This window comes from Oncorhynchus gorbuscha, linkage group LG11 (genome assembly GCF_021184085.1).
Source record: "Oncorhynchus gorbuscha isolate QuinsamMale2020 ecotype Even-year linkage group LG11, OgorEven_v1.0, whole genome shotgun sequence".
Taxonomy (NCBI): Eukaryota; Metazoa; Chordata; class Actinopteri; order Salmoniformes; family Salmonidae; genus Oncorhynchus; species Oncorhynchus gorbuscha.
The window spans coordinates 7,586,530-7,613,258 of NC_060183.1; the positions used below are offsets into that span (position 1 = coordinate 7,586,530).

General features: G+C 45.3%; 2 protein-coding genes across 2 annotated transcripts; one reads left to right on the forward strand and one right to left on the reverse strand.

Moving 5' to 3' along the window:
• Positions 1 to 513: 513 nt before the first annotated feature.
• On the reverse strand, positions 514 to 1,535 carry mrps6 (mitochondrial ribosomal protein S6). Its single transcript, XM_046368467.1, has one exon. The coding sequence runs from the start codon at positions 1,261 to 1,263 to the stop codon at positions 907 to 909; it is 357 nt and encodes a 118-aa protein (XP_046224423.1). The 5' UTR covers positions 1,264 to 1,535; the 3' UTR covers positions 514 to 906.
• Positions 1,257 to 23,159, forward strand: LOC123989597 (nucleolar and coiled-body phosphoprotein 1-like). Its single transcript, XM_046290722.1, has 13 exons — positions 1,257 to 1,804; positions 2,377 to 2,435; positions 2,650 to 2,804; positions 5,527 to 5,615; positions 6,205 to 6,313; positions 7,071 to 7,201; positions 7,845 to 7,982; positions 8,089 to 8,218; positions 11,249 to 11,914; positions 15,719 to 16,759; positions 17,146 to 17,273; positions 20,483 to 20,563; positions 22,511 to 23,159. Exons 1-13 carry the CDS (start codon positions 1,652 to 1,654, stop codon positions 22,667 to 22,669), a joined length of 3,039 nt encoding a protein of 1,012 aa, XP_046146678.1. The 5' UTR covers positions 1,257 to 1,651; the 3' UTR covers positions 22,670 to 23,159.
• Positions 23,160 to 26,729: the final 3,570 nt, after the last annotated feature.

The following is a 26,729-nucleotide window of genomic DNA, read 5'->3' on the forward strand; positions in this document are numbered from 1 at the left end:
CTTAAATGTAATGTAAATGTAATGTAAGTCACTCTGTATAAGAGCATCTGCTAAATGACAAATGTTACTTCTAGTAGTGTAATGGTATATGGTCTCAATGTAGTGTCCCAAATACATTACTTTCAATTTGAATTATGATGGAATAAACACTAAGCAGCCTTCAAAAAAGCCTACTTTAAGGTAGAAGTCGACGAGGAAAAGAATGCTATACCTGCTAAAATCGGCTTCAAATAATTACACTAGTCTTTTCTTACTGACACCGACTTTGCTGACAGCTGCTTGAGGAAAATGTGTACTTTAATTACATGACTGTAATATGTGGTTGTCTTAACCTTGCTACGTTAAGATGAATGCATTAATTGCTCTGGATATGCTTGTCTGCTAAATGATTGAAAGGGAAGGTAATGGGGCATTACTTTAAGGCCTCACTGAATGAAATGTAAGAGTAGGTGAAAATGTCATGTAATTAAACACCAAAACTTCACTATGCAAATGAATACAAATGAAACCGTGTGTTTTTTACAAGTTTGGAATTTGTTTAGTAATTTAATCAACCATTAAAGCAGATGGCACTGAAATAGTATTACAGTATATTGGATGGTATGAATGACCAAGGAAAAAGTTTTGTATGCCAAAAACGTACTCAATGATATATTGTAATTTAACGATGGTTCTATGTCCATGCGGTGCCTCCCTGTTTGTCAATTTTCTTCCGTTTGGTGCCTAATGAACATGTGAGTCTTTCCTCGGGATGTGAAAAACCCTGTCTTCTATTTCTAAATTGTTGGGCAAGGAAGCAGCAATAGACCGGCACCCAGGCTAAAGCCTGGCTATCAAATGCGATCCACTTCTCAATGTGTCACAGAAGCTGGACAACTAGAAATAACTCTTATGACCGTTCAATTTCTACACTGTGTCCTGGTGTTTAGATGCCACCGGGTGTCCGCAGCAGGGTCCATGGGAAGGCTCCGGATCATTCTTCAAGACCGTAGGCCTCACCACGTCAATGTCCCTCTCCAGATGATCCAGCAAGCCCGTGACAATACCGGGAGCAGCGTGGAAGTCAATCAGAAAGTATCCACCGCGCGTGTGTCGCTCGTTGTGTTTCGATATCTTGTACGGTAGAAGTTTCTCTCCGAGGTTCTCCAGGCCTCTCACCACAGCGCCTCGCTCCATCAAGGTTTCCACTGTGCGCCGCAAAAGTGCCGCGGTCTCCGGCCTCTGCATGGCCTTTACAATGAGGGCGAGTTCATATCGAGGCATGATTTACAGATTGCGAAAGACAAGAACAGACAGTAATACAGTTTAAACGTCCAGACTCATACAAATGTCCTTCATTTACAATATTCCCCGGACGTCAGGTGCCATGTCGTGAGACGATTAGAGATGACGTAAAATATATACACACTAGACTGTACCAAAAGGTGGAGGTATGGCGCTTAAAACGTTTTACATAAGAACATCTTCATACAATACATAATAAACGCAAGTAGGACAATGTTTAGAGCTATGTCCATTAATATTACTCGTTTTGAGTACTAAATTATTATCGGACTCAAACTAAAGATTTTTTTAGTTTTACCGACGTGCTTTCCGTGGTTTTTATTATTTTTGGTGACGTTTTTTATTAGGCGACGGCGTTTCAACGCGCATGCGTCTTCGGCGATTTTTCTTCCACACGAGCCTGGTGAAAATGGCGGAGCAAAGTTCCGTGCCGAGTGATCTTTACAAACATGTCTATTCATTTCTACTGGAGAACAAGTTTACCAAGGCTGCCCAACACTTCATCAAACAAGCTAAAGTGGTAAGCGACAATATTCCGTATCCCGTTTAGTAGTTGTTGACAATGTTGTGTACCGCTGGATGAGCCAGTCTGCTACGCAGGAGGTGCACGCCGTGCCGAGAGAACACGTGTGACTCCAATCCACTAATAATTCGTTTTTTTTATATTAGAATACCCATTTGATTAGGTTAAATTACATATTCAACTTTTAGGATGATTGCTTCTTCAACTGCCATCACATAATAACTGGACTCAACTAGATAGTTTAGCAAGTTAACGTTGAACGATTGAATAAAATGTCTGTCTTGACTAGTCAGCAGGCTATGAAATACCGTGTGCGTACGCTATAACTACCTAACAAGCTAGATTAACATGACATGCGTTTATTGTTTATTGGGAAATGGTTGTTCGAACATTGATCCATCATCGAAAACGTTACTCGTTCTAATAATACTCCTCATTATGTTTTTCATGCACTTGTTTGTAGGTAAAACATTGTTTCGGAAATCATTGGTTACATTTAATTCCTCATGATGGCGGGTTAGGGTTAGAGAATAAAATGGCTGATGTAAATTTTTCTTCCTTTGCAACAGCCACCCCAGGATGAAAAAGAAGCCGCTGGTCTTCTTGACATTTTCAACTTCTGGGTGAAGTAAGTAAACTCTTGTCAGTAACTTTATAACCCAACAACGTGGCTGGCGAGAATGACTTGACGTGTGTATATTTTCAATCCAACCTCATCTTCTGAGAGTCCCTTTGTCAATGACTGTGGGGCTAAACCATTAAGTGCACATACCAATAGGTAACAGTTTCTTTAAATTATTTTTGAATGCCTCTCACTGCTCTGTTCGCCATTCCTTTCTCAGGTCTCCCGAAGCTAAGAAACGCAAGGCGCTGCCCATCGGTCCTGGGTCCAGTGACCGTCCGTCTGCTAAGAAGGCAAAGACTGCAGAGAGCTCCAGTGAGGAGTCGAGCAGTGAGGAGGAGGAAGCTGCAGCACCTGCCAAGGCCACGCCCACAGGTACGCACTCATCTGTCCTTTTTCCTATTTTCCATTTAGCCGAGTCTTATCAAAAACGACAGTAGTGTGTGTGCATATATTTTTGTATGGGTAGCCCCGGCGGTAATCGAACCCTTGGCTTTGCAAGCACCATGCTCTATCAACTGAGCCACACTGCTGAATGGAGTTATACTCGCCTGGCCTGGAACAATGCTGGAAGGACAATGCAAGCGAGAATACCCGAGGCAGCACATTAATGTCCGGGTTGGCCCTATAGTGTAATACCTGAGCCAGCACACTATGGTCCAGGTTGGCCCTATAGTGTAATACCTGAGCCAGCACACTGGTCCAGGTTGGCCCTATAGTGTAGTACCTGAGCCAGCACACTGGTCCAGGTTGGCCCTATAGTGTAATACCTGAGCCAGCACACTATGGTCCAGGTTGGCCCTGTAGTGTAATACCTGAGCCAGCACACTATGGTCCAGGTTGGCCCTATAGTGTAATACCTGAGCCAGCACACTATGGTCCAGGTTGGCCCTATAGTGTAATACCTGAGCCAGCACACTATGGTCCAGGTTGGCCCTATAGTGTAATACCTGAGCCAGCACACTATGGTCCAGGTTGGCCCTATAGTGTAATACCTGAGCCAGCACACTATGGTCCAGGTTGGCCCTATAGTGTAATACCTGAGCCAGCACACTATGGTCCAGGTTGGCCCTATAGTGTAATACCTGAGCCAGCACACTATGGTCCAGGTTGGCCCTATAGTGTAATACCTGAGCCAGCACACTATGGTCCAGGTTGGCCCTACAGTTTAATACCTGAGCCAGCACACTATGGTCCAGGTTGGCCCTATAGTGTAATACCTGAGCCAGCACACTATGGTCCAGGTTGGCCCTATAGTGTAATACCTGAGCCAGCACACTATGGTCCAGGTTGGCCCTATAGTGTAATACCTGAGCCAGCACACTATGGTCCAGGTTGGCCCTATAGTGTAATACCTGAGCCAGCACACTATGGTCCAGGTTGGCCCTATCGTGTAATACCCGAGGCAGCACACTATGGTCCAGGTTGGCCCTACAGTTTAATACCTGAGCCAACACATTCTTCTGTGTGGTGTCTTTGCAGCAGTTTGACCGTGAAGGCCTGTAACTCTGGGTCTTCCTTTCCTGTGGTTGTCCTCTTGAGTGACAGTTTTATCATAGTGCTTGATGGTTTTTGCGACTGGCACTTGAAAAAACATTAAGTTCTTGACATTTTCTGGATCGACTGACCTTCATGTCTTAAATTAATGATGGACTGTCGTTTCTCTTTTTTTATTTGAGCTGTTCTTGCCATAATACGGACTTGGTCTTTTACCAAATAGGGCTATCGTCTGTATACCAACCCTACCATGTCGTAACACAACTGATTGGCTCAAACGCACCTGTTAATTCAAATGTATTCCGGGTGACTACCTCGTGAAGCTGGTTGAGAGAATGCTAAGAGTGTGAAAAACTGTCAAGGCAAAGGGCGGCTACTTTTAATAATCTAACATGTATATTTTGATATGTTTAACAAACATGGAATCGTGTAGTAACCAAAAAGTGTTATTTCATAGTTTTGATGTCTTCACTATTCTACCATGTAAAATATTGTAAACATAAATAAACCCTTGAATGAGTAGGTGTCAACTTTTGACTGGTACTGTGTGTGTGTGTGTGTGTGTGTGTGTGTGTGTGTGTGTGTGTGTGTGTGTGTGTGTGTGTGTGTGTGTGTTTTTTTAAGGATTTCTAAAATCCTCCAACTTTCATACCAGGCAACCCCACACGGGTTTGCGACCCATAGTTTGAGAACCGCTGCTCCTAAACCCATATCCTACATTGCCATGGCATTTTTTATTTTTATTTTTTATTTTACCTTTATTTAACAAGGCAAGTCAGTTAAGAACATATTCTTATTTTCAATGACGGCCTGGGTTAACTGCCTGTTCAGGGGCAGAACGACAGATTTGTACCTTGTCAGCTCGGGGGTTTGAACTCGCAACCTTCCGGTTACTAGTCCAACGCTCTAACCACTAGGCTACGCTGCCGCCCCATTGATGGACAGAGTTGACCTTTTTTTTATCCAGCTAAAGGTAGCCTCAGAGGGGCCTCCCGAGTGGTGCTGCGGTCTAAGGCAGTGCTAGCTGCGTAACTGCAGATCCTGGTTCGATGCCAGGCTGTGTTGCGACCGCGAGGCCCCGGAGGTGACGCCTAATTGGCCCAACGGCATCCAGGATAGGGGAGGGTTTCGGGGGGCAGGGATGTTCTTATCCCATTGCGCATTAGCGACTCCTGTGGCGGGCGCATTAGCGACACATTGGTGCAGCTTGATTCCGGTTTAAGCGTGCGTTGTCAAGAAGCAGTGTGGCTTTGCTGGGTTGTGTTTCGGAGGACGCTCGACCTTCGACTCTCCCGAGTCCGCACGGGAGTTGCAGACTGTAACTACTAATTGACTATCACGAAAATGGGGATAAAAAAGGTTGACTCTGATATGTAAACCGCATATTGGGTAGATTTTCACATCCACGAAGAGGTGAAGCGTGAGGCTCAACTTCTCTGCTGTTTTCGTATCCTGGCTACGACGTTGTGAAGTGCACAGATGCTGTTAGAGCAAAAGTCTTGCATCTCACTAATCAATATCTCCGGTGTTGCTCGTGGCAACGTTGTTTTTTTTTACTGAGTCTACCTTTTTAAACGGTTTCTTGATGTGTTTTCGTTAGCAGCCAAGGCTCCACGCCCTGCTAAATCAGATTCCAGCAGCAGTGATGATTCCAGTGACGAAGAGGAGGAGGAGGAGGCTGTAGCGAAGGTACATGAGCTATGTTTTACAATTTATCGTCTCTTATTACGTTAAAATCCCTAACCGTGTGATCTATGGTCAGGCCCACACAGACTTCCCCCACCAGACATGCCACCAGGGGTCTTTTCACAGGGGTCCCTTCCATCTCATGTAGTGAACAGCAAACCTGGTTTATTGAAACCGATAAAGCATCACATCACGGCATAACCCCCCCCCCATGTGACCTATTGGTTGTGTGTATGTGAAACAAATAGATACACACACACACACAAACTGCATGTTAATGTTTTTTAAATGTAGATAAGTTGTAAACATCTTGTCTTTTTCGTTGTGTAGAACCCCAGTGAGATTAGCTGTTGCCATTGTGTTTCGGCTAAATGGGGATCCCAATAAAATCAAATATCAATGTTGTTGATTTGCTATAATGGCTGACCATAACAGAGCAATATAGGGGAGGGCTTAGTGAAGATGATGTGTGTCCTGATGACGGCATCTTGCTGTTGAGACGTTGGTTATGTTATAAAGAAGGTGTGGGGTAGGTCTGCTCTTGCAGCATGTTTAAAAAAATAAAAAATTAGTTCCTCATCTCTGCTAACAGAAACCTGTAGCAATCAAAGCCCCAGTGAAGAGCCCAGTGGTGTCAGCAGCCAGGACAAAGAGCTCCAGCAGTGAGTCATCAGAAGATGAGGCCAAAGCTCCTGCAGCTAGTAAGTACATATTTAACCTTTTGGAATGAACAGGAAGTCCCGCGTACTGAACATGTTCCCAATTGCCACCTTTACCGACAACGTTTTGATCCAGAAGGATCTCTATCAGATTATTTTCTAATGTCTGTCCAGCACCCTTTAAAAAAAATTTTATTAGGATTGTGCGTATGACCTCAAACCTTCCTACATTTGAACCTTTGTTCAACCATGAAGTCCCTTGAGGAATCTCTTTAGACGGAGACCCGACCAAGACGATCGCTTTACGACCACCATGATCCCATATTTGTATCAGCGTTGTTTCCCTTGTTGTGCGGTTGCTTCTTGGATGTTACTTGTTTTGTGGTGTTGTCTTGCTGACTGTTCTTCTTGTGTGGCGTCTTGCTGACTGTTCTTCTTGTGTGGCGTCTTGCTGACTGTTCTTCTTGTGTGGCGTCTTGCTGACTGTTCTTCTTGTGTGGCGTCTTGCTGACTGTTCTTCTTGTGTGGCGTCTTGCTGACTGTTCTTCTTGTGTGGCGTCTTGCTGACTGTTCTTCTTGTGTGACTGTTCTTCTTGTGTGGCGTCTTGCTGACTGTTCTTCTTGTGTGGCGTCTTGCTGACTGTTCTTCTTGTGTGGCGTCTTGCTGACTGTTCTTCTTGTGTGTCTTGCGACTGTTCTTCTTGTGTGACTGTTCTTCTTGTGTGTTCTTCTTGTGTGGCGTCTTGCTGACTGTTTTTCTTGTGTGGCGTCTTGCTGACTGTTTTTCTTTGCTCTGTAGAACGAAAGGCTGCAGCCGCGACCCCTAAGGCAGGAAAGGCTCCTGCCGCGACCCCTAAGGCAGCAGCTCAGAAGAAGACTGCGAGCAGCAGTAGTGAAGACAGCTCCAGTGAAGACGAGGCGCCCACTAAGGTACTGAGACTGATCCACAGCACACAACCTCTCACCAGGGGGTCTATTCAAAAAGCCTCTCTGTGGAAGAGAGCTGATGTAGGAACAGTTCTGCCTTTTCGGGTCATAACGACTAAAGTTCGGTTGACAGAAGGGGCCTGATCCTGAATCAGCAGTCCCATTCTGAGACCATCTGTAAATATGTGCCCAGGACTCACAAACAGGACAGGCGTCCACGTTACCATGGGAGCTGTGTAGCCAGTGACAGTCTCCCTTCCTAGGCGTGGTACATTATCTTCTTGATCTAACAAAAGTCTTGTGTGCCACTGTCATACGATGCCAGATTGGAAGAAGGAACATTAGCTACATATTGTGGAGTAAATGTGTGTTTTTTTGGGGGGGGGTAGACGAGAAATGAAGACTCCGTCAACCGTAAAACTAAGTCATTACACATCTTCATGAAAAATCTACAATGAATGTACACATTAGAACGAAAATACCAAGGCACTCTTAATATTTGGCGGGATTTAAAAAAAAAAAGTCTTGTTTCATCATGTCCTCGATGATAATTAAAACTACAAGTGCAGTTGCTACATCTTTAGACTGTCTACACAATGTAGTTAGTGATACCTTGACCTCCTAGACTGACTGTCTCGCCCAACAGACCCCGGTGAAACCTCCTGGCCCCGTCAAGACCCCTCCAGCCAAGGACAGTAGTTCCTCGGACAGCAGTGATGAGGAGGAGGAGGAGGAGAAGAAGAAGAAGAAGAAGAAGAAAGTGTCAGGTAACGAACTACTGTTTGTACTTAGGGACGGATTCTCGGACATAGATTATTTTAAGACTAAACTCAAATGAAGTGTTTTGTAGTCCAAGACCCAGCTACATCTGTCTGGGAAACCGGCCCTAGAGTGCTATCCTGCTATCTGACACCTCGTTATTCTCCTCAGCTAAAACAGTCAAAACCACCCCAGCCAAGACTTTGACCCCCAAAGCTGCTGCAGCTGCTAAGAAGGGAGAGTCCAGCTCTGAGAGCACAGGTAGGTACTAGACCTAGTTTCTATCTGTTGTAGACCTTGGTTCTAAAGGTTCTAGACCTAGTTTCTAAAGGCTCTAGGTTATATCTGTTGTAGACCTTGGTTCTGAAGGTTCTAGACCTAGTTTCTAAAGGCTATAGGTTATATCTGTTGTAGACCTTGGTTCTAAAGGTTCTAGACCTAGTTTCTGAAGGCTCTAGGTTATATCTGTTGTAGACCTTGGTTCTAGACGACTAGGTAAACACGACACGTTGTACATCTTCAGACGGGCGAAAGGGAAGATCGAAGAATTAGGTTGCGCTGTTCGACATTCTGATTTGTTTACATCCTTCAAAATAAAAGTCCCAATATGATAGATCACTCTACATTTGTATTTCGGTAGAACTTTATATTTTATATGAATTTGATCAAAGTCGCGTTGGGGAAAAGTCGCGTAAAGAGAGGACCACTACACTAGCAGGAGGGAAGCCACTGTCCACACAAGACGGTGAAGACTCACATCATCCTAAAGTCTTGTTGTTTTAACAACATATTTTGGCACTCTGAATAAAAACCGACGTATCGTCTGACCATATCCTGTGATTTCTTTATTCTCTATCAGCTACAACTTTATTTGATCATTTACGCAAACAAGCGCGCTTTTAATATAGCATCTGTCCCACTGCTGCTGGGTTACCTTAACTAGCTAACCACTAGCAGCTGTGAATCACATCACGTTACCTTAACTAGCTAACCACTAGCAGCTGTGAATCACATCACATTACCTTAACTAGCTAACCACTAGCAGCTGTGAATCACATCACATTACCTTAACTAGCTAACCACTAGCAGCTGTGAATCACATCACATTACCTTAACTAGCTAACCACTAGCAGCTGTGAATCACATCACATTACCTTAACTAGCTAACCACTAGCAGCTGTGAATCACATCACCTTAACTAGCTAACCACTAGCAGCTGTGAATCACATCACATTACCATAACTAGCTAACCACTAGCAGCTGTGAATCACATCACATTACCTTAACTAGCTAACCACTAGCAGCTGTGAATCACATCACATTACCTTAACTAGCTAACCACTAGCAGCTGTGAATCACATCACATTACCTTAACTAGCTAACCACTAGCAGCTGTGAAACACATCACATTACCTTAACTAGCTAACCACTAGCAGCTGTGAATCACATCACGTTACCTTAACTAGCTAACCACTAGCAGCTGTGAATCACATCACGTTACCTTAACTAGCTAACCACTAGCAGCTGTGAATCACATCACATTACCTTAACTAGCTAACCACTAGCAGCTGTGAATCACATCACATTACCTTAACTAGCTAACCACTAGCAGCTGTGAATCACATTACCTTAACTAGCTAACCACTAGCAGCTGTGAATCACATCACATTACCTTAACTAGCTAACCACTAGCAGCTGTGAATCACATCACGTTACCTTAACTAGCTAACCACTAGCAGCTGTGAATCACATCACGCTTACAGCTGTAACTAGCTAACCACTAGCAGCTGTGAATCACATCACGCTAACCACTAGCAGCTGTGAATCACATTAACTAGCTAACCACTAGCAGCTGTGAATCACATCACGTTACCTTAACTAGCTAACCACTAGCAGCTGTGAATCACATCACGTTACCTTAACTAGCTAACCACTAGCAGCTGTGAATCACATCACATTACCTTAACTAGCTAACCACTAGCAGCTGTGAATCACATCACATTACCTTAACTAGCTAACCACTAGCAGCTGTGAATCACATCACATTACCTTAACTAGCTAACCACTAGCAGCCGTGAATCACATCACATTACCTTAACTAGCTAACCACTAGCAGCTGTGAATCACATTACCTTAACTAGCTAACCACTAGCAGCTGTGAATCACATCACATTACCTTAACTAGCTAACCACTAGCAGCCGTGAATCACATCACATTACCTTAACTAGCTAACCACTAGCAGCTGTGAATCACATTACCTTAACTAGCTAACCACTAGCAGCTGTGAATCACATCACATTACCTTAACTAGCTAACCACTAGCAGCTGTGAATCACATCACATCACATTACCTTAACTAGCTAACCACTAGCAGCTGTGAAACACATCACGTTACTAGCCGTTCAGCACATTTCTTTTACTGTGAAAAACAAATATCTACCTTTACCAGCATAGTAGACATTGAACGTCTGTAACCAAACTGGTTAAAACTCTGTCGTTGGCTGACGATAGGTATAGCTAGCCACGTGCTAACATGAGTGATACTACTAGCAGCAGTAAACCCAGGTGACGGTGAACACAACCGTTGGCTACCACGATATCCTGCACGTTACATCGGCCAATAAAGATCAGGAAGTAGAGCAAATCATAAAGACGCGTCTTGAAATATGCAAAACGTGCAGTGTTCTGTTGGAGGAGTTGTTGCTAGCTTATTCCATCTCCAAACACCACGCTAAATCCGTGTGTGTGTGTGTGTGTGTGTGGGGGGGGGGGGGGACAGTTGGTTTTGAATGATCTGGTGCACTTAGCCAACAATCTATATTTGTTTATTTATTAGCAACATAACATATGTTTTTGGGCACTTTAGTACCTACTTACCGAAGTGAGGCCTGCATATGACTGAAGCGCCAGGGGTTCACTAGTCTGTCCGGCGCAATAACACTTTATTCCCGTCTACTTGCATTTCAACCAACCGGTACAGTGTACTGCCGCCAACACCAGGCCGGTAGTCCTTGACGTGAAAGCCGCAGCGTATTGGACGTTTTGAATTATTGATAAATGTCATGCAAATTGCTAAAATAGGAAGTGTTTTTTTTTTTTGTTAACTTTTGCATAAAGACTGTTTAGATGGAGTATCGTCAATCTACGTTAGATTTGTGGAAATATATTGTGCAACCTGTCCTTAAATTTTTTTTTTTAATGACGAGCCCCACTACTAACACTGTTTTACCTGAGGTGAGGTGTTTTGATCTTAAAGTGAACCGTTTCGTTGATTCTCTTGTTCCTCTTAGACTCCAGCTCTGAAGAAGAAGCAGCAAAGAAGCCAGCAGCAAAGAAGGCTACCCCAGCGAAGGCTACCCCAGCGAAGGCTACCCCAGCGAAGGCTACCCCAGCGAAGGCTACCCCAGCGAAGGCTACCCCAGCGAAGGCTACCCCAGCGAAGGCTACCCCAGCGAAGGCTACCCCAGCAGAAGACTCTGACTCCAGCTCTGAGGATGAAGAAGAGGCTAAGAAGCCAGAAGTAATAAGGGTTAAGTCCACAGCTGTCAAAGTAACGGTTACCCCTGCCAAGGAAGACTCTTCCTCAGACTCCAGCTCAGAGGAGGAAGAGGAGGAGAAGGGTGCGAAGACTGTGAAAGTGGCGCCAGCTACAGCAACCGTAACGGTGGCAGAGGTGAAGGAGCGGGGGGCCAAGACTGTGACTGTAGCGGGGGCCAAGGCTACTGTGAAGGTGGTGGAAGACGGCTCCTCTTCCTCGAGCTCAGAGGATGACGAAGAGGGGACAGTGAAAGCAGCACCAGCTAAGGCGACTCCTACCGTGACCCGAGGCAAGGCTGCTGAATCCTCCTCGGACTCCGACTCGAGCTCAGAAGATGAGGAAGAGGCTAAAAAACCAGCAGCCAAGGTGACTCCAGCAAAGACTGCCCCAGCTAAGAAATCAGACTCTTCCAGCTCTGGTAAGACATTTAATACAAGTTGGTGAGGCTGTAAGATGGAGTCATTTTAAAATGCATCCCAGATCTGTTTGTGCTGAATAAGTTGGCAAGAGGCCACAAACAGATCTGTGACTCGGTGTTACAGACAAATCAACTTTTTTACCATTATACGCGGGTTATGTTACAAAAACGTTAAACCATCCAGTAAATTGCGACTCATTCTCGCCGGTTGGGCCCCTCTGTTGCCGTAAGCAAACCGGAAAATGCTCGTCCCGAGGTGGCGCTCCTAGTGGCCGTGGACATCAATGCAGGGAAACTCAAATCAGTTTTACCTCATTTCTATCAGCATGTTATATGTGCAACCAGAGGGGAAAAAAACTCTAGACTACTTTTACAGAGACATGTACAAAGCTCTCCCTCACCCTCCATGTGGCAAATTTGACCATAATTCTATCCTCCTGATTCCTGCTTACAAGCAACAATTGGTGCGGCAGGGTAGCCTAGTGGTTAGAGCGTTGGACTAGTAACTGGAAGGTAGCAAGTTCAAACCCCCAGACTGACAAGGTACAAATCTGTCGTTCTGCCCCTGAACAGACAGTTAACCACACTGTTCCTAGACCGTCATTGAAAATAATAATTTGTTCCTAACAGACTTGCCTAGTTAAATAAAGGTAAAAACAAACACAAAAAACAGGAAGCACAAGTGAATGGTTCAATAAGGAAGTGGTCAAGCAGTTTGGGCCGTCTGGCTCGTTGCGAACAGTGTGAAGCTACAGGACTGTTTTGCACAGGGATTCCTCCAATGGCATTGAGGAGTACACCACCTCAGTCATTGGCTTTATCAATAAGTGCATCGAGGGAGAGACTAAGGTTGAAGGTCATGCGTCCTCCGATACCCAACCAAGCCGCACTGCTTCTTAACACAGCGTGCATCCAACCCGCACCAATGTGTCGGAGGAAACACTGTGTACCTGGCAACCTTGGGTAGTGCGCACTGCGCCCGTCCCGCCACAGGAGTCGCTGGTGCGCGATGAGACAAGGATATCCCTACCGGCCAAGCCCTCCCTAACCTGGACGACGCTAGGCCAAATGTGCGTTGCCCCACGGACCTCCCGGTCGCAGCCGGTTGCGACAGAGCCTGGGCGCGATCCCAGGGTCTCTGGTGGCACAGCTGGCGCTGCAGTACAGCGCCCTTAACCACTGCGCCACCCGGGAGGCTCAAACAGCACCACTTTCGTGCGTTTTGCCAGCAGCTCTGCTGTTTATGACTTCAAGCCTATCAACTCCTGAGATTAGGCTGGTGTAACCGATGTGAAATGGATAGCTAGTTAGCGGGGTGCGCACTAATAGCGGTTCAAACGTCACTCGCTCTGAGACCTGGAGTAGTTGTTCCCCTTGCTCTCCATGGGCCGCCGCTTTTGTGGAGCGATGGGTAACGATGCTTTGAGGGTGGCTTGTCGACGTGTTCCTGGTTCGAGCCCAGGTAGGAGCGAGGAGAGGGACGGCAGCTATACTGTTACACTGGCAATACTAAAGTACCTATTAGAACTTCCAATAGTCATAGGTGTATGAAATACAAATGGTATAGAGAAATAGTCCTATAATAACTACAACCTAAAACCTCTTACCTGGGAATATTGAAGACTCGTGTTAAAAGGAACCACCAGCTTTCATATGTTCTCATGTTCTGAGCAAGGAACTTAAACGTTAGCTTTCTTACGTTTCTTACATAGCACATATTGCACTTTTACGTTCTTCTCCAACACTGTTTTTGCATTATTCATTATGTATTATATTAAGTTTAAAATAAGTGTTCATTCAATATTGATGTAATTGTCATTATTACAAATATACATATTAGAATCGGTCGATTTTAATCGGCATCTGCTTTTTTTTGGGTCCTCCAATAATCGGTATCGGCGTTGAAAAGTCGTAATCGGTCGACATCTAGTCTGTAATACTAGCATGTTTCACGCAGACCACCATAGTCCCTGTGCCCAAGAACACGAAGGTAACCTGCCTAAATGACAACCGACCCGTAGCACTCACGTCTGTAGAAATGAAATGCTTTGAAAGGCTGGTCATGGCTCACATCAACACCATTATCCCAGAAACCCTAGACCGACGGCAATTTGCAAACAGATCCACAGGTTACATCTCTATTGCACTCCACACTGCCCTTTCACACCTGGACAAAAGGAACACCTATGTAAGAATGCTGTTCGTTGACTACAGCTCAGTGTTCAACACCATAGTACCCTCAAAGCTCCTCACTAAGCTAAGGACCCTGGGACTAAACGCCTCCCTCCGCAACTGGATCCTGGACTTCCTGACGTGCCGCCCCCAGGTGTTAAGGGTAGGGAACAACACATCCGCCACGCTGATCCTCAACACGGGGGCCCCTCAGGGGTGCGTGATTAGTCCCCTCCTGTACTCTCTGTTCATTCAAGACTGCATGGCCAGGCACGACTCCACAACACCGCTAGGCCTGATCACAGACAACGACGAGACAGCCTATAGGGAGGTCAGAGACCTGGTCGTGTGGTGCCAGGACAACAACATCCACAACGTGATCAAGACAAAGGAGATTGTGGACTACAGGAAAAGGACCGAGCACGCCCCCATTATCATCGACGGGGCTGTAGTGGAGCAGGTTGAGAGCTTCAAGTTCCTTGGTGTCCACATCACCAACAAACTAACATGGTCCATTACACGAAGACCGTCGTGAAGAGGGCACAACAAAACCTATTCCCCCTCAGGAAACTGAAAAGATTTGGCATGGGTCCTCAGATCCTCAAAAAGGTTCTACAATTGCACCATCGAGAGCATCCTGACTTGTTGCGTCACCGCCCGATATGGCAACTGCTCAGCCTCCGAGCGCAAGGCACTACAGAGGGTAGTGCGTATAGCCCAGTACATCACTTGGGCCAAGCTTCCTGCCATCCAGGACCTCTACACCAGGCGGTGTCAGAGGAAGGCCCTAAAAATTCATGCTCCAGCCACCCTAGTGATAGACTATTCTCTGCTACCGCATTGCAAGTGGTACCGCAGCACCAAGTCGAGGTCGAAAAGGCTTCTAAACAGCTTCTACTCCAAAGCCATAAGACTCCTGACCAGCTAATCAAAGGGCTACCCAGACCCCTCTTTTACACTGCTGCTACTCTCTGTTTATTATCTATGCATAATCACTAACTTTATCTACATGTACATATTACCTCGACTAACCGGTGTTAGCAGTTGATGATGTTCTTCAATAACGAAGACACCGACGCAAATCAGGGGGAGAAAAAAAGATTTATTTGAAAAGGACAAATCGTAGATGTTATGCTGGGAGGGAGATGTTCAGTTTTCCCTGTCCTCAGTTTTGCTTCTGTTCTAACTTTGCACCAGTTGGGTACATTTCAGTCAGACACCGGAAGAAGTTGTCTTTTAACCTGTTAAGAAAATATTTTCTGCTCGTTGTTGGGTGCTGAATAACGTCCACAGAAAATCACAGTTAAGTGTTACACTCGGGAGTGGGAGATTTGTTTTTAGGTCTTGGCTTCCAGAGGTGTCAAACTCATTCCATGGAGGGCCTCGTGTCTGCATGTTTTTGGTTTTCCCTTTCAATTAAGCCCCAAACAACCAGGTGTGGGGAGTTCCTTACTAATTAGTGACCTTTATTCATCAATCAAGTACAAGGGAGGAGCGAAAACCCGCAGCCACTCGGCCCTCCGTGGAATGAGTTTGACACCTGTGGCTTAGACTGTCAAACAAACTCACATTTTATTTAACTGAATCTACCATTTTTAAATGCTGTAATGTTGGCATCTGTCTGTCCTGTAGACTCTGACAGCAGTTCTGAGGACGAGACACCAGCTAAACCTGCTGCAGCTGCTCCCAAGGCCCCAGCCAAGGCTGCTACAGAAAACAGCTCGGACTCCGACTCTTCTTCTGAAGATGACGAACCCCCAGCTAAGAAGGCTACCCCAGCCTCTGTTGCTAAATCAGCTTCCAAACCAGCAACCCCGGTTCCTAAATCAGCCTCCAAACCAGCAACCCCGGTTCCTAAATCGGCCTCCAAACCAGCAACCCCGGTTACTAAACCAGCTGCAGGGGAGAGCAGCTCGGACTCCGACTCTTCTTCTGAAGATGACGAACCCCCAGCTAAGAAGGCTACCCCAGCCTCTGTTGCTAAATCAGCTTCCAAACCAGCAACCCCGGTTCCTAAATCAGCTTCCAAACCAGCAACCCCGGTTACTAAACCAGCTGCAGGAGAGAGCAGCTCGGACTCCGACTCTTCTTCTGAAGATGACGAACCCCCAGCTAAGAAGGCTACCCCAGCCTCTGTTGCTAAATCAGCTTCCAAACCAGCAACCCCGGTTCCTAAATCAGCTTCCAAACCAGCAACCCCGGTTACTAAAGCAGCCGAGAGCAGTTCAGACTCCGACTCTAGCTCAGATGAGGATGAGGCCATAGCTAAGAAGGCTACCTCTAAACCAGCCACCCCAGTGGTGACTAAATCAGCCCCAGCCAAGGCAGCAGCCGAGAGCAGCTCCGATTCAGACAGCTCGGACTCGGAGGACCAGGCTGCTACGAAGAAGACCACCCCCAAGACCACCCCCAAACCTGCAGCCAAGAGTCCTGCCGTCAAGACACCGGCTAAAGCTGCAGAGTCGTCATCGTCCGAGGAGAGTAGCTCTGACGAAGAGGCCAGTAAAAAGACTGTGAAACCTGCCGCCACCCCCAAGACCACCCCCAAGACCACCCCAGCAGCCAGACCTAAAACCAAGGAGGCCAGCAGCTCATCAGACGACTCTTCTTCGTCTGAAGAAGAAGAGGCAGCGGAGAAAGCACCGGCAGCAGTCGCCACTCCCATCGCTAACGGTGAGTTTTGAACGCCACTAAAAAGGTAAAGTCTGGAAACTGTTCAGTGGTCATTTTAAACTCATGATATTTACCCAATTTGATTCTTGACAATTATAGTTTTTAAATGCCTCATAAGCCATAGTACAACTGTATTGTGTTGAGTGCTATCTTAATGGCCTACATATTGGAGCCATTTACCAAGAGAAGGAAAAACGGCCCATGTTTTGCAGCAAGGCTAATTATCACGCTACAACTCAATTACTTGAAAAGTCATCCTTGTTTGAATGGTTTCCATTGTTTTCTAGTTGTATTGCCCTTTTTAAAATAATTGATTATTGGGTTAGTGTAACTGGATAGATTGACAAGAAGGATATTTTTCTCATTTATCCCTCTTCTCTCCACAGGCATTGTAAACGGTAAGAGAAAAAGGGATGAAGGAGCCTCGGAGGATGAGGAAGAATTAACGACACCTAAAAATAACAAGGCAGCAGCAGCAACAACACCACAGACGTTCCCGAAAGTCTCTAAGAAGGTGAGAACAGAACAGAGACTGGCTAGCGCTTGGCTTGTATAACTATTTAATACTTATCATTTGTTGGTCTGGTATTTGTTGTATATGGAAAATAAACTTTGGTGTCAGACTTAGTATACATAAATAGATGTGTTGCATTTCTGTACCACAGAGATGCTTTTCTGGCACAGATGTAAAGTGCCTTCGGAAAGTATTCAGACCCCTTGACTTTTTCCACATTTTTATTACGTTACAGCCTTATTCTAAAATGGATTTAAATTGTTTTTTTCCCCTCGTCAATCTACCTCGTAATGATAAAGCAAAAACAGGTTTGGACACATTTGCTAATTTATAAAGAAATTAAAAACACATTTTTACATAGGAATTGCAGAGAGAAATGCTTATCAAGCTCTATCGGGTTGGATGGGAGCGTTGCTGCGCAGCTATTTTCAGGTTTATTCAGAGATGCGCTTGTCCACTCAAGGACATTTCATGACCACTCCTGCCTTTGTCTTCTTGGCTGTGTGCTGACAGATGGCGCTGAAGGAGATGCCTGCCATTTTACAGGCTCCTAACCAATTGTGTTCTTGCGTTATTTGTAACTCTCTTATGACAGAAAAGAGCTTCTAGATATCAGGACATTGATTACTCACCTCGTATCAGACAGATTATTTTCTTGATTGAGTCAGACGCGAAGGATTTGCTTCAGACACCCGACATGGGCCTAATCCCTGTCCTTCTCCTGAAGAAGAGACTGAGATATCGCGGACGTAGGTCGGGGTGCCTTGTAAGGATCCGGCGGCGAGTGAGTAATCCCCCTCTACCATCAGTCCTATTAGCTAACGTGCAATCATTGGATAACAAAATGGATGAGCTCCGCTCAAGATTAGCAGTTGATGTTGTTCTTCAATAACACAGACCCCAAGGAAAATCAGGGGGAGGTAAATAGGTTTATTCAAAGAGAACAAATCATGCTGGGAGGTAGATGGTAGATGATCATGCTCCCTTGTCCTCAGTGATTCTCTCCACAGAACAAAGGAACAGGATGTGATTAATAACCCAGCCCTAGCCTGTGGTTGACCAATTAGACTTCCTTGCAATAAAACTGGGCCAATGGCCAAATAACAGTATCATATTTCAGGCTCCTTCCTTGGACAAATTCCTGCCATTGTATCTGACCCAGTGATCAATAATTTCCTATTACAGAAAAATCACTATTTCCATTGATCATTAAATCTAGGCCTTAGGTCCTCTGCGTTGTGTATTTATCTTCAAAATATTCTTACACTATCAGTCACTGGCTTCATCGATAAGTTGGTAGAGCATGGCGCTTGTAACGCCAGGGTAGTGGGTTCGATTCCCGGGACCACCCATACGTAGAATGTATGCACACATGACTGTAAGTCGCTTTGGATAAAAGCGTCTGCTAAATGGCATATATATATACAAGTGCATTGATGACGTTGTCCCCACAGTGACCGTACGTACATACCACAACCAGAAGCCATGGATTACAGGCAACATCCTCACTGAGCTAAAGGCTAGAGCTGCCGCTTATAAGAAATCCTGCTATGCCCTCCGACTAGCCGTCAAACAGGCAAAGTGTCAATACAGGACTAATATTGAATCCTACTACACCAGCTCCGACGCTCGTCGGATGTGGCAGGGCTTCAAACTATTACGGACTACAAAGGGAAGCACAGCCGTGAGCTGCCCAGTGACACGAGCCAGATGAGAGAAATGACTTCTATGCTCACTTCGAGTCAAGCAACAATGAAGCATGCGTGAATGAGAGCATCAGACGACACAACAGTAGGCTTGATCACCAACAACGACGAGGGAGGAGGTGAGGGCTCAGCGTCAACAAAACAATGGAGATGGATCGTGGACTTCAGGAAACAGCAGAGTGAACAACCCCTTATCCACATCGACGGGACTGGTGGAGAAGGTGGAAAGATTTTAAGTTCCTCAACGTACACATCACCGACAAACTGAAATGGTCCACGCACACAGTGGTGAAGAAGGCGCAATAGTGCCTCTTCAACCTCAGAAGGCTTAAGGAATTTGGCTTGTCACCTAAAACCCTCAACTTTTACAGATGCACAATTGGGAGCATCCTGTCAGGCTGTATCACTGCCTGGTACGGTAACTGCACCACCCACAACCACAAGGCCCTCCAGAGGGTGGTGCGGTCTGCCCAACGCATCACCGGTTGCGAACTACCTGCCCTCTGTGACACCTACAGCACCTGACGTCACAGGAAGGATAAAAAGATCATCAAAGACAACAACCAACCGAGCCACTGCCCTCACATTGACTCTGTACCGTAATACCCTGTATATAGCCTCCACATTGACTCTGTACCGTAATACCCTGTATATAGCCTCCACATTGACTCTGTACCGTAACACCCTGTATATAGCCTCCACATTGACTCTGTACCGTAACACCTCTGTATATAGCCTCCACATTGACTCTGTACCGTAACACCCTGTATATAGCCTCCACATTGACTCTGTACTGGTACCCCCTGTAAGCACCCTGTATATAGCCTCCACATTGACTCTGTACCGTAATACCCTGTATATAGCCTCCACATTGACTCTGTACCATAACACCCTGTATATAGCCTCCACATTGACTCTGTATCGGTACCCCCTGTATGTAACACCTCTGTATATAGCCTCCACATTGACTCTGTACCGTAATACCTCTGTACTGGTATAGCCTCCACATTGACTCTGTACCGTAATACCCTGTATATAGCCTCCACATTGACTCTGTACCGTAATAAGTCATGACTCTGGGTATATAGCCTCCACATTGACTCTGTACCGTAACACCCTGTATATAGCCTCCACATTGACTCTGTACCAGAATAGCCCACATTGACTCTGCATTGTGGAACTGGTAACACCCTGTATATAGCAGTGTCAAAACACCCTGTATATAGCCTCCAAATTGGATGGATTGACTCTGTATTCCGTTTGACCCTGTATATAGCCTCCAAAGACTCTGTACCGTAAACCCTAAGAGAGGAGGAAATTGATATAGCCTCCACATTAACCGACTGGTCAAGGGGTCTGAAACTCTCCCTAAGGAACGATGTCAGGTGTTTGATGGGTCGATACAGAACCGAGGTGCATTGTGGAACTGGTCTGCGTCAGTGTCAAATATGGACTAAACTTGACTCCTAAATTCCCTGTTTGACCCGTCTGTCCCTCCTAAAGATCAATGTGCCTTTCCGTAGAATAAGAGAGGAGGAAATTGATGTGGATAACCGACTTGCTGACAACTCTTTCGATGCCAAGGTGAGAACTACACTCCCCTTTGTCTGTCTACTATAGAAATTACAAATGGGGCTCAAACTTAATTCAGTTGAGATTTTGTATAATTATTTCCTTTATAACACAATGTACTAAGAACATAACAGCTCTCTGTGTACTAAGCCCTTCATTTAAACACCATTACAGCTCTCTGTGTACTAAGCCCTTCATTTAAACACACATTACAGCTCTCTGTGTACTAAGCCCTTCATTTAAACACCATTACAGCTCTCTGTGTACTAAGCCCTTCATTTAAACACACATTACAGCTCTCTGTGTACTAAGCCCTTCATTTAAACACACATTACAGCTCTCTGTGTACTAAGCCCTTCATTTAAACACACATTACAGCTCTCTGTGTACTAAGCCCTTCATTTAAACACCATTACAGCTCTCTGTACTAAGCCCTTCATTTAAACACACATTACAGCTCTCGGTGTACTAAACCCTTCATTTAAACACAATTACAGCTCTCTGTGTACAAAGCCCTTCATTTAAACACCATTACAGCTCTCTGTGTACTAAGCCCTTCATTTAAACACACATAACAGCTCTCTGTGTACTAAGCCCTTCATTTAAACACACATTACAGCTCTCTGTGTACTAAGCCCTTCATTTAAACACACATTACAGCTCTCTGTGTACTAAGCCCTTCATTTAAACACACATTACAGCTCTCTGTGTACTAAGCCCTTCATTTAAACACCATTACAGCTCAATGTGTACTAAGCCCTTCATTTAAACACCATTACAGCTCTCTGTGTACTAAGCCCTTCATTTAAACACACATTACAGCTCTCTGTGTACTAAGCCCTTCATTTAAACACCATTACAGCTCTCTGTGTACTAAGCCCTTCATTTAAACACCATTACAGCTCTCTGTGTACTAAGCCCTTCATTTAAACACACATTACAGCTCTCTGTGTACTAAGCCCTTCATTTAAACACACATTACAGCTCTCTGTGTACTAAGCCCTTCATTTAAACACCATTACAGCTCTCTGTGTACTAAGCCCTTCATTTAAACACCATTACAGCTCTCTGTGTACTAAACCCTTCATTTAAACACCATTACAGCTCTCTGTGTACTAAACCCTTAATTTAAACACCATTACAGCTCTCTGTGTACTAAGCCCTTCATTTAAACACACATTACAGCTCTCTGTGTACTAAGCCCTTCATTTAAACACCATTACAGCTCTCTGTGTACTAAACCCTTCATTTAAACACCATTACAGCTCTCTGTGTACTAAACCCTTCATTTAAACACCATTACAGCTCTCTGTGTACTAAGCCCTTCATTTAAACACCATTACAGCTCTCTGTGTACTAAGCCCTTCATTTAAACACCATTACAGCTCTCTGTGTACTAAGCCCTTCATTTAAACACACATTACAGCTCTCTGTGTAGAAACATTATTGGTGATATTTATTCACTCAAGTGCAGGGCCGTAAATAAAAATAAATCTAACAAGTAATTTCTGGGTACTGATTTACCTCAAAAAGAGAAACAAAACGCTTCTTGGCAAAGATCGATTTTCCAATTTAGCTGGGAGGGGACAACTGAAAACGAGTTATTGGCCGAGAGCTTTGGAACTCTTTCTTATTGGTCCATTATCTAATTTACCGCATTGTGATGTCACTAGGCAGACAAAGGTCATCCTACCGAAACAGGCTGAAATTTCAGGACATCTTTTCAAACAACACTAAAAGGGCATTATCATTTCACAGCATTTTTCCAACCATATGTACATTAAAAAAAAAAAAAAAATTCACACGCTGAATGGACCACGTTCACACCTTAGCTTGCACTAATTTCCAGTGCTTGTTCTTAAAACTCAAAGTAAAAGCTGTACAGTAGTTATGAATCGACAGTTGTCAGCATGTCATGATTGGCTAGACGGGTTCTGACTGTCTCTGTGCTCTCCTCAGCGCGGGTCGGATGGAGACTGGGGCCAGAGGGCCAATGACGTGCTCCGCTTCACCAAGGGGAAGTCCTTCCGTCACGAGAAGACCAAGAAGAAGAGGGGTAGCTACTGTGGAGGAGCCATCTCCCAGTCCGTCAACTCCATCAAGTTCGACAGCGACTGAGAACCTAGTCATCGTTTGTCACTACCCCTCTTCCTCCCCTCTCGACCCAGGACTATCTGAGGACCAGGACGGTCTGCCCCCTTCCCCCGACCTCCCCCTCAGCAGAAACCTGACTGAGCTGAAGATCATGAACTGAACTAGAGCTGAGACTGCTGCACTCACATAAGTGGCTGGTGATTTGTAGTTCGTATGCCTGTGTTAATTAAACCAGTCCTTTTAAAATGCACATTTCTGCAATGGTGGAATGACGCTGTAGAAGTGGAGACTAGCTTTCCTTGAAATGGCACCCAGTCAAGACACCTCCCCTATGTCCTAAACTGCACCCTATTCCCTACGTAGTGCAATACTTTTAACCTGATCGAAAGTAAGGGCACTACTTTTAACCCGATCGAAAGTAGGGCACTACTTTTAACCCGATCGAAAGTAGGGCACTACTTTTAACCCGATCGAAAGTAGGGCACTACTTTTAACCCGATCGAAAGTAGGGCACTACTTTTAACCCGATCGAAAGTAGGGCACTACGTAGGGAATAGGGTGCCGTTTAGAACAGAAGAAAGGCTGCAGAGGGGAGGTGTCTTGGCTCGTCTCCCCTTGTGCCTTCAGGACGGATCACAAAGGATTCATGTACAACATATAGCCACCAGGTGGCGGTAGTCAGCCACCAGTTCAGTTAAATATAAATTCAAACTGTTTTCAGATTTTTCTCTCTGCCACTTAATCTGTTGCTTGTTGTGAAATCGTTAGCCTGGATCTCATACATTATGTCCAGTGATATTTTTGTATTCCCCCCCCCCCCGTAAATATGTTTATTGTTTATTGTAGTTTGCATTGCGGGGAAAAGGGTTATTCGTTTAGATTTTTTTGTGTTGTCGGGGAATTGACTTTTTGTATGGAACATGCAGACCTGTGGGGTTTTGTTTTGAGGGTTGAATGAAATGTTCTTTGAGGATGATTTATTATGGGTTGGATATTTCGTAGTGGATACGTTCCAGGCTGACTACATTTGCAGTGGCCCAACCAGATCTCACGCCTGGATAAGGATTCAACCACTGCAATGTTAGTCAGCCTGGAACGCACCCGTTTTAGATCAGTATTTAAGTTGTTTTTTTTTAGCCTGGGATCATCCAACTGTTATTACAAGCTGCAGTCTAAAAATAACTTCCTGGGTCGTGTTCAGTGGGATGTACTGAAACAAAACGTTTTGAAACGGTAAACACCATCTGAAATGGTACCCCGTTCACTAGTGGTCGTAAGTAGTGTACTGTAGGGAATACGCTGCCATTTCAGATGTGATGTTGAGTCCTGCTTGAAGTCAAAACTGCCTATTGGTTTGGTGGTTCATTGGTTCAGCAGCCAACCACAAGTTGTTTTTAATTTTGTGAATTTTCAATTTCATGTTTCTTCTAATTGAGTATTGTTATTACTTGAATAAAATACCTAGTTGTTCCAATCTCTCCTTCCTCCCTCCACGTTTAGAAGCTGTCTTTTTCCATTCACTTAGGAACTTAAAGAGTACAAATAAATTAAATAAAAAATAAATTAAATAAATACATTAAATAGAACCAACATGTAAATAACCCAGAAGGCCAATTTCATTTTAATTTCATTTTTTTTTTTTACATTTTATTTACTTAACCTTGTCCTCTAGGTTACTGAATCTCTTTTCTACTGCAGTTTGGTGGAAGAGGAATGAGGTAGAGCCCTATGCATATTTTTGACTAGGGCCCAAGAAAGCAAACATTACTTCCCTTTTTAGCATACCTAAAAAATAATTTATACCTTTTATTTAGCTCAGCAAGTCAGTTTAAGAGCAAATTCTTATTTACAATGACGGTCTAGGAACAGTGGGTTAACTGCCTTGTTCAGGGGCAGAACGACAGATTTTTACCTTGTCAGCTCGGGGATTCAATCTAGTAACCTTGGCCCTACACTCTAACCACTAGGCTACCTACCGTCCCTACACTCTAACCACTAGGCTACCTGACGTCCCTACACTCTAACCACTAGGCTACCTGCCGCCCCTACACTCTAACCACTAGGCTACCTACCGTCCCTACACTCTAACCACTAGGCTACCTACCGTCCCTACACTCTAACCACTAGGCTACCTACCGTCCCTACACTCTAACCACTAGGCTACCTACCGTCCCTACACTCTAACCACTAGGCTACCTGCCGTCACTACACTCTAACCACTAGGCTACCTGCCCCTACACACTAACCACTAGTCCCTACACTCTAACCACTAGGCTACCTGCCGTCACTACACTCTAACCACTAGGCTACCTGCCGTCCCTACACTCTAACCACTAGGCTACCTGCCGTCCCTACACTCTAACCACTAGGCTACCTGCCTTCCCTACACTCTAACCACTAGGCTACCTGCCGTCCCTACACTCTAACCACTAGGCTACCTGCCGTCCCTACACTCTAACCACTAGGCTACCTACCGCCCCTACACTCTAACCACTAGGCTACCTGCCGTCCCTACACTCTAACCACTAGGCTACCTGCCGCCCCTACACACTAACCACTAGGCTACCTGCCGCCCCTACACTCTAACCACTAGGCTACCTACCGCCCCTACACTCTAACCACTAGGCTACCTACTGCCCCTACACTCTAACCACTAGGCTACCTGCCGCCCCTACACACTAACCACTAGGCTACCTGCCGCCCCTACACTCTAACCACTAGGCTACCTGCCGCCCCTACACTCTAACCACTAGGCTACCTGCCGCCCCTACACTCTAACCACTAGGCTACCTGTCGCCCCTACACTCTAACCACTAGGCTACCTACTGCCCCTACACTCTAACCACTAGGCTACCTACCGTCCCTACACTCTAACCACTAGGCTACCTACCGCCCCTACACTCTAACCACTAGGCTACCTACCGTCCCTACACTCTAACCACTAGGCTACCTACCGCCCCTACACTCTAACCACTAGGCTACCTGCCGCCCCTACACACTAACCACTAGGCTACCTACCGCCCCTACACTCTAACCACTAGGCTACCTGCCGCCCCTACACTCTAACCACTAGGCTACCTACAGCCCCTACACTCTAACCACTAGGCTACCTGCCGCCCCTACACACTAACCACTAGGCTACCTACCGCCCCTACACTCTAACCACTAGGCTACCTGCCGCCCCTACACACTAACCACTAGGCTACCTACCGCCCCTACACTCTAACCACTAGGCTACCTACCGTCCCTACACTCTAACCACTAGGCTACCTACCGCCCCTACACTCTAACCACTAGGCTACCTGCCGTCCCTACACTCTAACCACTAGGCTACCTGCCGTCCCTACACTCTAACCACTAGGCTACCTGCCGTAACTGGCAATGAAAAGCAACAATCCACCTTTTTTAAAACCCATTTACTACAGGCTGTAGTGTATCCACCACACTCTCTTCACTAGCGTCACTTGTTTTTATATTAGTCGTCTCTGCATAGGAGATTCGATTGACCCATCTAACTTTTGCCACCTCAATATCCTTCACCCTTACAGGGCACCTCCGTTCACCCAGCGGGTCAGACGCCGGGCATCAACCACACCAGGTATTCAACCAGAACATCTGTCGTCATCCCTGAGAGGACTCTTTTGACGCTGCAAACTTCAGAAATACAGTTAATCAAAACAAGTCTGGGGGGCTTTTGTAGCCAACTTCACTTGTTTGGACCAAGAGGATTCCTCCAAGGGTCCCGGAGCGCCAAGTCTAGGTCCAAAAGGCTACATTTAATTTCTTACTTTAGTTTATTTAGTAAATATTTTCTGAACAGTATTTCTTGAAGTGCATTGTTGGTAAGTGAGCATTTCACAGTAAGGTCTGTTGTATTTGACAAACACGTTTCGGCAGATAACGATTTGAGGGTGTGCCTTACTTACATGTGTTTGATACTTAGCCTTAATGTTTCATTTTATTTTTAAAATAAACACCGGTCCCTCATTTGAGTCAATCCTGCTACATGAACTGAACTCTCGTTTTAATGAAGTTATGGTATTTTTAGCATCTGGGAATCTGCATATTTCCATCCGGAGGAACC

Coding starts and splice junctions, on each gene's coding strand:
- mrps6 (XM_046368467.1), bottom strand. CDS start 1,263: ATGCCTCGATATGAACTCGCCCTCATTGTAAAGGCCATGCAGAGGCCG.
- LOC123989597 (XM_046290722.1), top strand. CDS start 1,652: ATGCGTCTTCGGCGATTTTTCTTCCACACGAGCCTGGTGAAAATGGCG. Junction 7,202..7,844: donor AAGACGAGGCGCCCACTAAG/GTACTGAGACTG, acceptor CTCGCCCAACAG/ACCCCGGTGAAACCTCCTGG. Junction 7,983..8,088: donor CAGGTAACGAACTACTGTTT/GTACTTAGGGAC, acceptor AACCGGCCCTAG/AGTGCTATCCTGCTATCTGA.